We start from the raw sequence: 18522 nt of genomic DNA, 5'->3' as shown, positions 1-18522 counted from the left end.
GAATCTGTTCTCATTAATTATTATACAATGACTCACTGTACAGGAAACTGTTTCATGCAGAAATACTTTGATACATACAATGGTTTGAGACGCTTTTTAAGCTGGACAAAATTAAGCAGATTGTCATGTACAAATTTTATCTGCTTGTGAACAACAAAACACCATTGTGTGTGCAAAAACTGGCTGTTTACTCACACACGCTTTCAAATTTGTCCAGCACTTGTCTCGTAAGCATCATACTAGACGTGTCTCGATACTAGATGTAGACGTATTAAATCGGAATTTAGTTACAATAATTACAGGTCTGTTGTTTGCAAACAGAAGATTCCAGTGAGGTATCCTCGGCTAAGGGTCGACATATGAAACGTCCCCTTAGAAAAATTATACATGACTGTGCTTAAACTGACACACAATATTTTTGGCGCAACGCAATCTGACTTTCAGTAATCCCTACAAAAGAATGGCCCTGACTAACATTAACCTATACGTTTCACAAATCACTTACCTCACAAAAATCTTCGTTACTCGAACTACTGCAATACAGCGAGCGCCACTACTGCCAGCTAAATAAAAGATTCAAACTACGGAAGGCACTAACTACTGATAAGCATAGTTATCAAATGAAAGATTTTGATAGAGAACAAACAATGTATTTACCTTAATAGTGTTGAAAACTCATAATATACATAGCAGTTCATGACATCCAGTCTTACAAATTTCAAAACTCTGCCATTTCTCTCCACACATCCACCACTGCTGGCGGCTCACCTCCAACTGCGCAACGCTATGCGCTGTTAACAGCCAACAGCCCAACACTACAATGGCGAATATTACAACAATGCCACCCAGCCACAGACTGCACACAGCACAGCCAGTGATTTTCATATAGAGCGCTACATGGCGTTACCAATAAGAAAAGATAAACAACCTACTTACATAGACCCCATGCTCCCCACAAAAAATTTTACAAATTGTTTTGGGCAGTGGCCAATACAGATTTGAAAAAAAATTTCATAATTACAATAACAAAGAAATCAAATGCACACACTTATTGATACAATGTTGGTCAAAAGGTAAATTTTTCTCACAGTCCATAAAGACAGTCCTGATCGTTCATCACAGTCAAATAGCAGTGTTTTTCTCAAAGTCTCATGGAAGTAGTGGATTTCCATGCATCTTGAAGAAGTAGTATTGTCCTTCTAACGGAAAGACAGTGCTGACTCTTGACATGCAGGCAGGTAATGGGCCACAACAGAGCAAACCCACAGCAGAGTCAGCCGAAGCTTTGAAGAATATTGGTAGGTAGGTCATCACAGAGGAGACCCACTGCAGTCCTGGTAGAGATTATGGTATTGGTGGGCCACAAGAGCTGCAGACCCACTGCAGTCCTTGTAGAAATAATGGTATTGGTGGGTCATCAAAGGTGCAGACCCACTGTAGACCTTGTAGAGACGGCCAACAGCCATCTGTTGCGACTGTGCAGGTGCACAATCACCATCGAAGAGTCTTGCGGATAATATAGCAAGTCCATAAACCACCACTTGTGCACTCACAAAGTTTTTGAATTGTCCTTAGAACCAGCAATGCTGTTAACCAGTCCCTTGCTGAATTATCAATACACGTCCAAACACTAACAGTCCTCTTTGTTTTCACATATTGTGCATATACTGTGGCCAAGAGAAATGTGTGCAATGAAATGAATGCTTACAAGTTACTTAATTTGCTGAGCTGGTGTCAATTACAATATTATAACATGAGAATACAATAACAAAGGTACAAAATACATCATTAAAGAACATAACAATACAGATAACATTTGTAGTAATACAGGCTTTACAAAAGAATAGAAATATACATATAAATCAGTGTTACAGGAATTATGACATAAGTTCATACATAAAAGATCAGAATAACTTTTGAAACACCAACTTCACACATGAGCATTAAAACAATGCAGAATAAATAATGTCTAAGCATATTTACAAGGTAAATAACATATTATTTGAAAAATTCTACAATATAGCTCTTATTAGATAAAGACATAAAGACAGGAAAAACACAAATTCACACAGTGTAATAACACAAAAATACAGGACAGGGTTTGTTTTCAGTGTGACATTTGGTACTGCAGTCCAACCCAAAACTTCATTCCATAGATTTTTCGTCTTATTTCAACATTTGTTTCCACCAAAAAAATCCTATCCAAGCATGCTTTCTGTAGTGGACTGACAAGGCAGCCAGTCCACAGAGTCGGGTAGCCGAAAGGGCACACGTACACACACGCCGACTGGCGCGAAGTCTGGAACAGGATACGTGATGAATGTGATAAAGAAAAGAACGTAGCTACTAGAACACTTAACTTTTATATCGTCCTTTGGTATACAGCATTCTTGATGATACAAGTGAGACTATCTTGAGATACATGCAATGGTACAAATGGCGCCTTGCTAGGTCGTAGCCATTAACTTAGCTGAAGGCTATTCTAACTGTCTCTCGGCAAATAAGAGAAAGGCTTCGTCAGTGTAGTCGCTAGCAACGTCGTCGTACAACTGGGGCGAGTGCTAGTACGTCTCTCGAGACCTGCCTTGTGGTGGCGCTCGGTCTGCGATCCTGACAGTGGCAACACGCGGGTCCGACATGTACTAATGGACCGCGGCCGATTTAAGCTACCACCTAGCAAGTGTGGTGTCTGGCGGTGACACCACAAATATAACTGTCCAAAAAAATTTCACAGGTCGAGAATTTGCGTTGCAAATGTGTAGAAACAAAACCTATGAATATAAGAGTGTCCAAAAAAATTTTCAGTGGCATTGTGATACATTCACACATGTACACACATTTCATAATTCTAAAGTACGATTCTTGGTTTCCAACATCCTTTTCCACAAATCAGAGTCCCTAACCACTACTCAGTATTCCTTACCTTATTACACAGTTACATATTCGTCGACACCTCTTCAATATTTCATCATAACAAATACGTAGCATAATCAAATTCCTCATATAGCATCAGCTTATTGATCATAAACATACCTCAGCAGCATAATACACATCGTCGTCGTAAAAATAACATCATAACACCTCAGTCAAATCTCAAAAACGTCGTAGCTTTCTGGAATAATTTAAAAAAAAATCTCTGCTCATTTCAGTAGTGTCATCTACCTCAAACGTACTTTAAAAATCATGATCCCATACCAAATACATCATTCGAAGCTCTCATAGCATCACAATGGCTCCGAAAAAATTTGAACAGTTCACAAAGTACAGACAAAATACAATTTCATAAGTGTGAAATTATCCAACTGTGTAACTGCGTAAACATGTGCACTGATGTAGTAAAAAAAATGTTTGTCTCTCAGTTAAATGATCAGATAGCTGTGTAATTTATGTGTTAGAGAAATATGGTACCGATGTGTAAAGTTGTATAAGCAAATACCATATTAGCTAGGGCTCCTTGTGCTTGCCAAACACATGGCACACAAAGTAGGCGTGTACCCTCTGAGGATTAATGTAATTATACCCTCAGGTGTTACAGATTATTGCAATGGAATGAAATGTATCACGGAAAAACTTTGTATCATTGTACTTCAAATATCTTTAAAAACAAATGTTTTAAGTACAAAATTAATCACTCAAATATGTGTACTGTAGCGCTAAACTGTGCATCTTGTTGTAAGATAATCTCTGTGGAAGTGTCGTAGTTATCGTCCTCCGAAAGCTAAGTTCTGCAGAAGTCAATGTACTTACCTCATCATAAATGAAAGTGAAATTCTTTGCGTATAGATATCGTAGTTATTACGTACCTTACCGTGATCAAGAAAGTACTATAATGTAACGTATTATTGTGCTACGGAAAAGGATGTCTCATTGTAGCTATACCACAAACGTTACTACTAAAACATGTTTTACTTTCCAGAATAATACAGAAAAACTGTGCAGATATAAAACAGAAACACTGAAAAAGCAACATTGTAAATTGTCACTCATTAGTAGCGTCGTAATAAAATCGTGTAGCTATCACATAAACTAACAACTGTGTCGTCTGGTATCTCACAGAAAGTACTTTAAATGCAGAATGTATTTTCAAGTAAACCAAAATGTTGCATTAAAATATCATTAGCAGTACTGGTAAATGTTCTAAGTATGTGAGCCTTATAGTCGTTACGTAATCGTGCAACTGACAAGCAAGAATGTACACACACAATAACACTGTGTCGTCTGTTCACAATAACAATGCATTCGTAATTTCTGTTTAAATAAGTTCTCTTGGTTCTTGACTGGATATTTAACTTCAAACATTGTTGCATATTAACAGATTCTACGAGGGTTGCCCAGTAAATAATGCCCCATATTTTTTTCCTCCAGAAGTATTTATTCCACAACAATCAAATTTACATATGTGAAAGACTGATGTTTTGTCTACTTGCTTTATTTTTCCACATAATCTCCTTCAAGTTCGACGGCCTTTTTCCAGCGAGACACAAGAGCGTGTATTCCCTGCCGGTAAAAATCTTTACTCTGCCTACGGAGCCAGGTTGTCACTTCGTGAATCACTTCTTCGTCATCGGCAAAACGTCTTCCACGAATGAAATTCTTCATTGGCCCAAACAAGTGAAAGTCTGAAGGAGCCAAATCGGGGCTGTAGGGTGGATGGGGTAACACTATCCAACCCAGTTTCTCGATGTGTTCACAAGTCCTCAAACTTGTGTGAGGACGAGCGTTATCATGCTGAATCAAAACATCCTGTGGGTTAACATGACGCCCAAGGCGCCGGAAGCGCTGCTTAAGTTTGTCTAATGTTTTGACATAAGCCTCTGAATTAATGGTACTGCCTTTTGGCATCACATCAATGAGAATTACGCCCTCGCAATCCCAAAACACAGTCATCATGACTTTTCCGGCTGAAGGACCTGTTTTGAATTTTTTCTTCTGTGGAGAATAAGCATGACGCCATTCCATCGATTGTCTTTTTGTTTCGGGCTCAAAATGATGCACCCAAGTTTCATCACCTGTCACAATCCGTGACAAAAAGGCCCCCCCGTCAACGTGAAAGCGTCGCAACAAATCGAAAGAAATGTCTTTTCTTTGGGATTTGTGATCGACAGTAAGACACCGAGGAACCCATCTTGCACACACTTTTGAGTATCCAAGCTGATTGATAATCACATCCACACTTCCTTTGCTTACTGACAACTCCAGTGCCAATTGTCGAGTCGTAATGCGTCGATCCCGTCGAATGAGAACATCAGCCCGCTGCAACATGTCAGGCGTGACAGCCGTGGGAGGCCTTCCGGACCGCGGCAAATCTCGGAGCTCCGCAGCACCGCCCTCTGATGCTTTCACCCTCTGTGCCCAGCGACCAACAGTACTCCTATCGACTGCAGATGTTCCGTAGACGTTGCACAAGCGTTTATGAATATTGCCCACGGTTTCTTCCTCTGCTACGAGAAATTCAATCACTGCACGTTGTTTCTGACGGATGTCACTTGCAGACGCCATTTTAGAACATTCCTACACCACCGCTCTCTGTCGGAGGAAATTGAAACTTTGCGTACACACGCGGGAAACTTCAAATAACTCGCACCTAAAGTTTCACATTTCTAATATTTTTTATTTCGGAGAAAAAAAAAATGGGGCATTATTTACTGGGCAACCCTCGTAAGTCTGACAAAGCATACTAGTAAAGTAAAGTGAAAAGTTATATGGCAAAGACAAAGTTAAAAAGCAGATTATCTTTCAATAAACGGTTTTATATGTGAAATGTGGTGTAAACCTTTACTCTTCCCAGTACGCAGAGCTCCAGCTTCAACGAAATTATCATGTGGTATATGGTACATCGGTAAAGAATGCTCAAATTTTTCTCAAGGTTAGCGTCTATGTTATTTTTCTCTGAGCCAGCCGGCGCACGTGACTGCCTGCGGTGTGAGTCATTGTCTACTATCTCTTTGTTGGCATGCGTCGTTATTGGGATTAGGAGACCTAACTTCTACAAATTCACCTTGACGAGAAGGCCCTGCCCTGTTTGAAGCTCGCCAGTTCTGATGGAATTCAGGTCTGTTATTTTGTCGGTAGTTTATATAGTTTCTTGTTGTCGGTCATGTGGAGGGGAATTTCTCCCGGAATCGTAACTGCGCGCTGGACCGTTGCGTCTGAAGTTATTCTGTCTCCCTTGATAATAATTATTTTGGTTCCCATATTGTCTGTTTCTATGGTTGTCTCTGTCACATTCATTACTACGAAAATGCGATCTTTCTCTGTAACTATTACTCTGCCAGTGGTTGTCATATGGGTGGTGTCTGTTTTGGTCACGATTTACGTTGTAAGTAAGAATAGCCTTGTCGTGTATTATTTCTGTTATCGCGGAATTGTGACAGATGTGACCTGTAATTGTTGTGCTCCTGTTTTCGCGTTCCGCGATTGTCAGTGTCAATTTCCAGTTCTTGTAACAGTCCCTGAAAAGCTTCAATGTCGTCTTTGCAACGTCCTGCTAAAATAATATGTCGTAAATGTTCAGGCAGTTTGATTAAGCAAATGCGGATGAGTTCTGAGGGGCTGTATGGGTTTGAAAGATATTGATTCTTATGCAACATGTCTTCAAAATATTTGAAAAGACCGGAAAATTCAGATCGTTCGAAACGTTTCATCATTATGATGCTATGTTTTACTCGGTCTTGTATAGCTTGAGACCAATACGCTGAGAGGAAGGCATGATAAAATTCTCCTTCACTGTGACAATCGTGAATGACCGATCGCATTCTTACAGCTGGTTCATTCTACAAGTAGCCATGCATAAATTCTAACCTGTGCTCCAATGACCAGTTGGGAGGAAAACAATGAGAGAATTGATGAAGCCATGCTTGTGGATGAATGTCGTTGTCAGAATTCTTAAATGTTTTGAATTTACGTGTAGAAATGAACAGCTTATAGTCAAAATCATCGTGTCGGCGAGTCGCACATCACTCACTGTTACTTCGTTTCGGCGGGTCCATCTCAAAATCCAATGCGCCTTGCCAATTTCTTTCATAATTTCCGAAGTGTCCTGTGTTATTATTTTGTGGTTGTTCCGTATTTCTATGTGCCTCCTCCCGTACTGGAGCGCGAGTGTCCTCTGAAATATGTAATTCTTGTATTACTTGTGCCAAATGATCTTGTACTTCCCGGATTTCTCTTTTGTACTGTGTATTAATTTGATTTTGATTTTGTTTGAATTTTCTAATTTGTTCATACTCTTCAGTGTCCGTGAAGGCTACAGGTCTTGTGTCATTCAGATCGTCATCTACCTTTGTAGATAAGTTGGTGAACTGATCTGAAAGTTCGGCTACTTTTATCCGATAGTGAAATTATTTTCTCTGTGTGTTTTTCTGAACCAAGTTTCAGAGTGTCCATTTGTGTTGAAATCGTATCTACTGTGTCCTTTAAGTTTTCCTGAGTTTTTGCAAGTTGCGTAACCGAATCGGTAGATGAACTGAGTCAATTTTAGCTTGCAAGGTCTCATGATTTTCATGAACAATAGTTGGCAGTTCTTTTATGGCTGCTTCGTGATTCTGTAATGCATTTTCATACCGCGAAAAAATAGGTTGAAAATGCTCACAAATTTGTGTTTTAACGTGTGTTTTTGACATTTCGATTCGATTTTATGTAAATCAGTAGTTAAATCTTCATGTGTTTGTTCAAGCGTAGTGTGAAGATTTTGTTTCATTGCGTCCAAATGTTTCTGTGTTTGTCTCTGATGTTGTTCCATTGTGTCTAACTTTTGAAGCCTTTGCTGTGTTTGTCTCTGATTTTGTTCCATTTGTTGCATTAATTGCAATAATAATGTATTAGTGTCTGGAATGTATTTCTCTATGCTTTTTGGCAGTGCATTTTCACCGGCAACATTAACGTTTTGACAAGCAGAAAATGTGACTTGACTCATTTGAGAAAACGGTGAGGACCAAAAAGCTGAGTCTACAGTATTTGTAATATTGTGTTCTGTCATTTCGGATTCCTGAGGCGAGCTGTTGCCGACCGATCGATCGATAATGCGTCCCTGTTCACTAATTGTTTCACTGCCTACACCATTATTTGCAGCCCGCTCCATTTCCCTATGCACAATTACCAAATTAAAGAACATAACAATACAGATAACATTTGTAGTAATACAGGCTTTACAAAAGAATAGAAATATACATATACATCAGTGTTACAGGAATTATGACATAAGTTCATACATAAAAGATCAGAATAACTTTTGAAACACCAACTTCACACATGAGCATTAAAACAAAGCAGAATGGCGAATATTACAACAATGCCACCCAACCACAGACTGCACACAGCACAGCCAGTGATTTTCATATAGAGCGCTACATGGCGTTACCAATAAGAAAACATAAACAGCCTACTTACAACAGAACAATGTGAACAGGAGCAATATTAAAGTTTCTCCTAGTGATGGGAGAACCGACTGTTTTCAACAACCGACTGGCTAGAGGACTGTTTCTTTCCTTCAGTGGTTTTATCGGTGAACCAACCGAAAGTAGTCTCTGCGGCCACGTCAGCCACATGAATATTTTCACTGACTGAGCGGACTTGAGTGGCTTCATTCAGTGCGAGACAACCGACTGACGCGAGTATTTTCGGTTACGCAAGTTGTGTGAATGATTCCACTGAGTCTCTGGGTTTGGGTGATTTCACTTCCATACTTCATTCACCCTTCCATATCTCATTCACCCTTTTCCGCGGGGGACGACGGCCGGTCGGTGGGTGTCGGCCGTGTGGCGCCACCGCCATACCAGAAGCCGCCTCTTGATGCTGCCAGGGCCAGGGATTCAGCCGGCGCGAGGGGGTGGCCACGAGACTACAACGAGCGCAGCGCAGCATTGGGGAGACCTACACTGGTGGAAACTGACCACCGCGCCACCGGGTTGGGAAGTCATTACGCACGCATCTCATTCACCTAATCTTACGCCCTCAGATTTTCCCTTTTTCCGTTCTCTATCCAAGGAACTTCCTTCCCGGATGAAAATGCGTACCGAACATGACTTGACGAGTCCTTCGACACAAAACCACGTGATTTCTAAAATGGCGGAATCGAAAAGTTACCCCAGCGTTGGCACACTGTTGTAAGGATATTTTAGTATTGATGAGTAAAGTCTGTGTCATGAGAATCTGTTGTGTTTATTAAACTGTGGAAAAACACTACGAACTTATGCACCAACACAATACATGTACATTTAACCTCATGCACGTAAATTAAGCGCTGTCGGGTGTGGCCGGCACTTGGATGGATGACCATCCGGTTTGATGCGGCCCGCCACGAATTCCTTTCCTGTGCTAACCTCTTCATCTCAGAGTAGCACTTGCAACCGACGTCCACAATAATTTGCTTGACGTATTCCAATCTCTGTCTTCCTCTACAGTTTTTGCCCTCTACAGCTCCATCTAGTACCATGGAAGTCATTCCCTCATGTCTTAGCAGATGTCCTATCATCCTGTCCCTTCTCCTTATCAGTGTTTTCCACATATTCCTTTCCTCTCCGATTCTGCGTAGAACCTCTTTCCTTACCTTATCAGTCCACCTAATTTTCAACATTCGTCTATAGCACCACATCTCAAATGCTTCGATTCTCTTCTCTTCCGGTTTTCCCACAGTCCATGTTTCACTACGATATAATGCTGTACTCCAGACGTACATCCTCAGAAATTTCTTCCTCAAATTAAGGCCGGTATTTGATATTAGTAGACTTCTCTTGGCCAGAAATGCCTTTTTTGCCATAGCGAGTCTGCTTTTGATGTCCTCCTTGCTCCTTGCTCATTGGTTATTTTACTGCCTAGGTAGCAGAATTCCTTAACTTCATTGACTTCATGACCATCAATCCTGATGTTAAGTTTCTCGCTGTTCTCATTTCTACTACTTCTCATTACCTTCGTCTTTCTCCGATTTACTCTCAGACCATACTGTGTACTCATTAGACTGTTCATGCCGTTCAGCAGATCATTTAATTTTTCTTCACTTTCACTCAGGATAGCAATGTCATCAGCGAATCGTATCATTGATATCACTTCACCTTGTATTTTAATTCCACTCCTGAACCTTTCTTTTATTTCCATCATTGCTTCCTCGATGTACAGATTGAAGAGTAGGGGCGAAGGGCTACAGCCTTGTTTTACACCCTTCATAATACGAGCACTTCGTTCTTGATCGTCCACTCTTATTATTCCCTCTTGGTTGTTGTACATATTGTATATGACCCGTCTCTCCCTATAGCTTACCCCTACTTTTTTTAGAATCTCGAACAGCTTGAACCATTTTATATTGTCGAACGCTTTTTCCAGGTCGACAAATCCTATGAAAGTGTCTTGATTTTTCTTTAGCCTTGCTTCCATTATTAGCCGTAACGTCAGAATTGCCTCTCTCGTCCCTTTACTTTTCCTAAAGCCAAACTGATCGTCACCTAGCGCATTCTCAATTTTCTTTTCCATTCTTCTGTATATTAATCTTGTAAGCAGCTTCGATGTATGAGCTGTTAAGCTGATTGTGCGATAATTCTCGCACCTGTCAGCTCTTGCCGTCTTCGGAATTGTGTGGATGATGCTTTTCCGAAAGTCAGATGGTATGTCGCCAGACTCATATATTCTACACACCAACGTGAATAGTCGTTTTGTTGCCACTTCCCCCAATGATTTTAGAAATTCTGATGGAATGTTATCTATCCCTTCTGCCTTATTTGACCGTAAGTCCTCTAAAGCTCTTTTAAATTCCGATTCTAATACTGGATCCCCTATCTCTTCTAAATCTTCACCCTCATAGAGGCTTTCCACCTATCTGCTCTCTCCTGTGCATTTAACAGTGGAATTCCTGTTGCACTCTTAATGTTACCACCGTTGCTTTTAATGTCACCAAAGGTTATTTTGACTTTCCTGTATGCTGAGTCTGTCCTTCAGACAATCATATCTTTTTTGATGTCTTCACGTTCTTCCTGCAGCCATTTCGTCTTAGCTTCCCTGCACTTCCTTTTTATTTCACTCCTCGGCGACTTGTATTTCTGTATTCCTGATTTTCCCGGAACATGTTTGTACTTCCTCCTTTCATCAATCAACTGAAGTATTTCTTCTGTTACCCATGGTTTCTTCGCAGTTACCTTCTTTGTACCTATGTTTTCCTTCCCAACTTCTGTGATGGCCCTTTTTAGAGATGTCCATTCCTCTTCAACTGTACTGCCTACTGCGCTATTCCTTATTGCTGTATCTATAGCGTTAGAGAACGTCGAACGTATCTCGTCATTCCTTAGTACTTCCGTATCCCACTTCTTTGCGTATTGATTCTTCCCGACTAATGTCTTGAACTTCAGCCTACTCTTCATCAGTACTATATTGTGATCTGAGTCTATATCTGCTCCTGGGTACGCCTTACAATCCAGTATCTGATTTCGGAATCTCTGTCTGACCATGATGTAATCTAATTGAAATCTTCCCGTATCTCCCGGCCTTTTCCAAGTATACCTCCTCCTCTTGTGATTCTTGAACAGGGTATTCGCTATTACTAGCTGAAACTAAAATTTTTGAGGAGCTACTCGATCGAATAGTAGCGGCTCTGGTCAAAGAAAACCATCGTAACGACTGGGAGAGCTGAGGATGACACGGCGGTCGGATGGTCCCATGGACCACTTGCGGTCTGACGGCGGAGTGCAATGCATGTAAATGCTTAACATCTCTTTAATATAAGTACAAGAATTTCAGCCAAATAAACGGCTAAAAATGTGAGTTAAACTACTAAAACTGTTTTATGACTTAAATAAGGTTCCGACCCAAAACTACTGGAATTCGTCCCTGCAATTGGCCGGCATGGTTGTGACGTGGACATGATGTCACAGAGCGAGTAGACATGGAGGTGCTCGCTGGAGGAGAATATCGCCAGAGCCAGTTTTTATTTTAATTTTGTTTGTCTTTTCGACATTTTCTACTCAAACAGCCTCCAATACATGATAGGTTCATCACACATACCCAAGACTCACACGGAATATTTATATTGGTTTGTACAAAATGTGCATACTGTATGTTTGTTTTGTGTTGCAGATGTGAACATGGTGGCAGAACCCAAGCCACATCAGACGGGTCGGAAGCGACAGAATGTCGCCAAGACCGGCAACGACTGGTAAGTACTTACTGCAGTCACACTGTCACACTGTATGAACAGGAGTACTTGGTGCCCAGTTAACGCGCATGTTCGCTTCATTCGCAAAGCAAAATATACGCAGCGTTATAAATACGTAACCTCCCACAGTCCGTATCACTCTCATTAAGGTCCTGCTCTAAGTGCTGTCAACAGAAGAATTTCGGTAAGAATATAGATTTTCGTAATCGTGTCACTGGTGTCTAACGTATTGTCAGGTAGCTGTCGTCTCGCGTACATGTCCAATTTTGGACCGGCGACACCATATTGGCGTTTTCTCGTGAGGGTCTGATGGGTTAGCTTCCATTAACAATGCTATTTACACCTCACAGCTGTGTTTGTGATCATCTGGCGTAGCTCTGCAGGCTGCTCTATCCTGTTCAAGCCTCTTCATCTCGCTACAACTAGTGGTGGTGGTGGTGGGTAGTGTTTAACGTCCCGTCGACAACGAGGTCATTAGAAACGGAGCGCAAGCTCGGGTTAGGGAAGGATTGGGAAGGAAATCGGCCGTGCCCTTTCAAAGGAACCATCCCGGCATTTGCCTGAAACGATTTAGGGAAATCCCGGAAAACCTAAATCAGGATGGCTGGAGACGGGATTAAACCGTCGTCCTCCCGAATGCGAGTCCAGTGTGCTAACCACTGCGCCACCTCGCTCGGTCGCTACAACTAGTGCAACCCACATCCATTTGAACCTGCTTAATGTAGTTGAGAGCGAGTGTCCCCTACAAATTACCCCTCCCCCCCTTCCATATACACATTCCTCCATTACCAACTCACGATTCCTTCATGCCACAGGCTGTTTTATGTCGACCGACCCCTTCTCTTAGTCAAATTGTGGCGTAAATTTCATTACTTTCCATTTTCGTTCACTAACTTCTCATTAGCTGTTCAATCTATCCATCTACTTTCAGCATTCTTCGGTAGCAACACGTTTCGAAACCTTCAAAGTTCTTATCGTCTGAACTTTGTATCGACCACTTTTAATTTCTGTACAAAGCTACATTCGAGGCAAATACCTCCAGAAAAGACTTACTAACGCTTGAATTTAACAAATTTCTCTACTCCGAAAATGGTTCAAATGGCTCTGAGCACTATGGGACTTAACTTCTGAAGTCATCAGTCACCTAGAACTTAGAACCACTGAAGCATAACTAACCAAAGGACACCACACACATCCATGTCCGCGGCAGGATTCGACCTTGCGACCGTAGCGGTCGCGCGATTCCAGACTGTGGCGCCTAGAAGAGCTCCGCCACCCCGGCCGGCTCTCTATTTCAGAAACACATTTCTTGCTCTTGCAAGGCTGCGTTTTATGTCCCCTCTACTCGGACCATCGTCAGTTATTTTTCTGCTTAAATATAAAAACTCATCGGCAGCGAAATCCGTTTCTTATCTTGACCCACCTTCGTCAGATGCAGCCAGCATTTCCAGTCTGCTGCTGTGCGGTAGTACTGATTGTTGGATCTGGATGTGCGCCCTGCATTCATTTTGTTGTTCTCTTTTAAACTGTCTTTCAAACATTTCACTCTGTGCTTTCGTAGGAGATTTCGGTGCACATGTTTGCACTTTTCTACGGTAGATCGCAATATTTTTTACAGAGCGATTCCTTGCGTACCAACCGTACGAAGGTGGTGCTTATTTTCGGTTGAAAACGATGTCAAAGAAAGGCATTTTGGTAACAGTGTAATTACATATGCTGCAAGTATCGTAATTCAGTGGTCTGCGCAGTTGGTGAAGCTATTAGAGTATTGCGTTAGAATACTCGAGTTGGAGAGTTCGGTTTCTTGTGTAGGAGTAATTTTTTTATTTGTTTTTTATTTTCTTTGTTCTGATGCCCAGCATTGCCGTAGAACACACTGTTAGTCAAATGTCACCTATACGAGAACATAAGTTTTTTTTTTTTTTTTTTTTTTTTTTTTTTATGTTGAACATAACAGTGACTGGTCAGAGATTTTGCTTCAGTGGGTGACTCACCGAAGCTGTCATGCATGTCTCCAGTACAGTTTGCATGAAGCACTAGACTATACTGCATTTCGCGTTCGCCAGACGTACGCCTGTACATTTTGAAAGAAATTTGCGACTCTTCGAGTCCTAAAAATATGAAAAATATATAATTTTAAATTTTTTTAGAAAATACCTTTTATTGTAATAGTAAGGAACTAATGCAAGAAGTAATTGACAAAAAGTAAACAATCATTTGTTTTAAGGTGGTTTCTCTTTGTAACCATAGGGATATAACAGTTTTCAGCCACCCATCGTTTCATGTGAGATGTTTGACAGCAAATTCGCATTTTTACTAGACCAAACCAGACCAAATTCCACATCACGAAACTTCCATGAACATGTATCGCCTAAAAGAAATTATGGTCCTAAATAACAAGCAAAAATGGTCTTACAGTTGAATAAAGTTTAATTTATTGATTTGTGTGGGCATAGTGGCCGTAGTTGTTTTATAATTCATGAGGGTAATTTTGATCCGTCGTTGTAGCTACAAAAATGCATGATTTATTTCACCAGACGCGTTTCGCTTTATTCAGGTAAAGCATCACCAGTGGTCTGTAATTAATCAAATCAAAATGTAAATAACTTAATTACAGACCACTGATGATGCTTTAACTCAATAAAGCGGAATGCGTTTGGTGAAAATATAACGCATTTTTGTAGTTCAAAGATGGGTCAAAATACCCTCATGAATAAAGTTTGTAAACAAATTCCGATTTACGTTGCACTAACTTTTGATATACTTACTATCACTGTTAATGAGTCCTCAGAATGGCCACAGTAAATTAATAACACTAACAATAATAATAATAATAATAATAATAATAATAATAATAATCCCAATACCACAACAGATAAATGCAGACTTTGCAAACAACAAATAGAAACAGTAGATCACATCACAAGCGGATGTACAATACTAGCAAACACAGAATACCCCAGAAGACATGACAATGTAGCAAAAATAATAAATCAACAACTTGCCATACAACATAAACTAATAAAACAACACGTTCCCACGTACAAGTATGCACCACAAAATGTACTGGAGAATGATGAATACAAATTATACTGGAACAGAAACCATTATAACAGATAAAACAACACCACATAACAAACCTGACATCATACTCACCAATAAAAAGAAGAAATTAACACAACTAATCGAAATATCCATACCCAATACAACAAATATACAAAAGAAAACAGAAGAAAAAATTGAAAAATACATCCAACTGGCTGAGGAAGACAAGGACATGTGGCATCAGGATGAAGTTGACATTATACCAATTATACTATGAACTACAGGAGCCGTACCACACAATATCCACCAGTACATTAATGCAATACAGCTACATCCAAACCCCCATGAACCATGGACCTTGCCGATGGTGGGGAGGCTTGCTTGCCTCAGCGATACAGATGGCCGTACCGTAGGCGCAACCACAACGGAGGGATAACTGTTGAGAGGCCAGACAAACATGTGGTTCCTGAAGAGGGTCAGCAGCCTTTTCAGTAGTTGCAGGGGCAACAGTCTGGATGATGGACTGATCTGGCCTTGTAACATTAACCAAAACGGCCTTACTGTGCTGGTACTGCGAACGGCTGAAAGCAAGGGGAAACTACAGCCGTAATTTTTCCCGAGGAAATGCAGCTTTACCGTATGATTAAATGATTATGGCGTCCTCTTGGGTAAAATATTCCGGAGGTAAAAAAGTCCCCCATTCGGATCTCCGGACGGGGACTACTCAAGAGGACGTCGTTATCAGAAGAAATAAAACTGGCGTTCTACGGATCGGAGCGTGGAATGTCAGATCCCTTAATCGGGCAGATAGGTTAGAAAATTTAAAAAGGGAAATGGATAGGTTAAAGTTAGATATAGTGGGAATTAGTGAAGTTCGGTGGCAGGAGGAACAAGACTTTTGGTCAGGTGAATACAGGGTTATAAATACAAAATCAAATAGGGGTAATGCAGGAGTAGGTTTAATAATGAATAAAAAAATAGGAGTGCGGGTTAGCTACTACAAACAACATAGTGAACGCATTATTGTGGCCAAGATAGACACAAAGCCCATGCTTACTACAGTAGTACAAGTTTATATGACAACTAGCTCTGCAGATGATGAAGAAATAGATGAAATGTATGACGAGATAAAAAAAATTATTCAGGTAGTGAAGGGAGACGAAAATTTAATAGTCATGGGTGACTGGAATTCGTCAGTAGGAAAAGGGAGAGAAGGAAACACAGTAGGAGAATATGGATTTGGGGTAAGAAATGAAAGAGGAAGCCGCCTGGTACAATTTTGCACAGAACATGACTTAATCATAGCTAACACTTGGTTCAAGAATCATAAAAGAAGGTTGTATACCTGGAAGAATCCTGGAGATACTAAAAGGTATCAGATAGATTATATAATGGTAAGACAGAGATTTAGGAACCAGGTTTTAAATTGTAAGACATTTCCAGGGGCAGATGTGGATTGTGACCACAATCTATTGGTTATGAGCTGCAGATTGAAACTGAAGAAACTGCAAAAGGTGGGAATTTAGAGAGTTGGGACCTGGATAAACTGAAAGAACCAGAGGTTGTAGAGAGTTTCAGGGAGAGCATAAGGGAACAATTGACAGGAATGGGGGAAAGAAATACAGTAGAAGAAGAATGGGTAGCTCTGAGGGATGAAGTAGTGAAGGCAGCAGACGATCAAGTAGGTAAAAAGACGAGGGCTAGTAGAAATCCTTGGGTAACAGAAGAAATATTGAATTTAATTGATGAAAGGAGAAAATATAAAAATGCAGTAAATGAAGCAGGCAAAAAGGAATACAAACGTCTCAAAAATGAGATCGACAGGAAGTGCAAAATGGCTAAGCAGGGATGGCTAGAGGACAAATGTAAGGATGTAGAGGCTTGTCTCACTAGGGGTAAGATAGATACTGCCTACAGGAAAATTAAAGAGACCTTTGGAGAGAAGAGAACCACTTGTATGAATATCAAGAACTCAGATGGAAACCCAGTTCTAAGCAAAGAAGGGAAGGCAGAAAGGTGGAAGGAGTATATAGAGGGTCTATACAAGGGCGATGTAGTTGAGGACAATATTATGGAAATGGAAGAGGATGTAGATGAAGATGAAATGGGAGATATGATACTGCGTGAAGAGTTTGACAGAGCACTGAAAGACCTAAGTCGAAACAAGGCCCCGGGAGTAGACAACATTCCATTAGAACTACTGATGGCCTTGGGAGAGCCAGTCATGACAAAACTCTACCATCTGGTGAGAAAGATGTATGAGACAGGCGAAATACCCTCAGACTTCAAGAAGAATATAATAATTCCAATCCCAAAGAAAGCAGGTGTTGACAGATGTGAAAATTACCGAACTATCAGTTTAATAAGTCACAGCTGCAAAATACTAACGCGAATTCTTTACAGACGAATGGAAAAACTGGTAGAAGCAGACCTCGGGGAAGATCAGTTTGGATTCCGCAGAAATGTTGGAACACGTGAGGCAATACTAACCTTACGACTTATCTTAGAAGAAAGGTTAAGGAAAGACAAACCTACGTTTCTAGCATTTGTAGACTTAGAGAAAGCTTTTGACAATGTTAACTGGAATACTCTCTTTCAAATTCTGAAGGTCGTAGGGGTAAAATACAGGGAGCGAAAGGCTATTTACAATTTGTACAGAAACCAGATGGCAGTTATAACAGTCGAGGGGCATGAAAGGGAAGCAGTGGTTGGGAAAGGAGTGAGACAGGGTTGTAGCCTCTCCCCGATGTTATTCAATCTGTATATTGGGCAAGCAGTAAAGGAAGCAAAAGAAAAATTCGGAGTAGGTATTAAAATTCATGGAGAAGAATTAAAAACTTTGAGGTTCGCCGATGACATTGTAATTCTGTCAGAGACAACAAAGGACTTGGAAGAGCAGTTGAACGGAATGGACAGTATCTTGAAAGGAGGATATAAGATGAACATCAACAAAAGCAAAACGAGGATAATGGAATGTAGTCAAATTAAATCGGGTGATGCTCAGGGAATTAGATTAGGAAATGAGACACTTAAAATAGTAAAGGAGTTTTGCTATTTAGGGAGTAAAATAACTGATGATGGTCGAAGTAGAGAGGATATAAAATGTAGACTGGCAATGGCAAGGAAATCGTTTCTGAAGAAGAGAAATTTGTTATTGTCGAGTATAGACTTAAGTGCCAGGAAGTCGTTTCTGAAAGTACTTGTATGGAGTGTAGCCATGTATGGAAGTGAAACATGGACGATAACTAGTTTGGACAAGAAGAGAATAGAAGCTTTCGAAATGTGGTGCTACAGAAGAATGCTGAAGATTAGATGGGTAGATCACATAACTAATGAGGAGG

The 18522-nt window shown here is 40.5% G+C and overlaps 1 protein-coding gene across 1 annotated transcript in view; it reads left to right on the top strand.

Moving 5' to 3' along the window:
- Window positions 1–18522, top strand: part of LOC126259844 (RNA-binding protein Raly-like) — a 1182113-nt gene that overhangs the window by 694962 nt on the left and 468629 nt on the right. The window contains exon 4 of the mRNA XM_049956900.1: window positions 12058–12136. Coding sequence (XP_049812857.1) covers window positions 12058–12136 — 79 coding nt within the window. The remainder of the gene's footprint in view (window positions 1–12057; window positions 12137–18522) is intronic.

Source organism: Schistocerca nitens, chromosome 5 (assembly GCF_023898315.1).
Source record: "Schistocerca nitens isolate TAMUIC-IGC-003100 chromosome 5, iqSchNite1.1, whole genome shotgun sequence".
Lineage (NCBI taxonomy): Eukaryota > Metazoa > Arthropoda > Insecta > Orthoptera > Acrididae > Schistocerca > Schistocerca nitens.
Note: the sequence above shows the minus strand (reverse complement) of the source record. Positions and strands in the feature narration are given on the sequence as shown.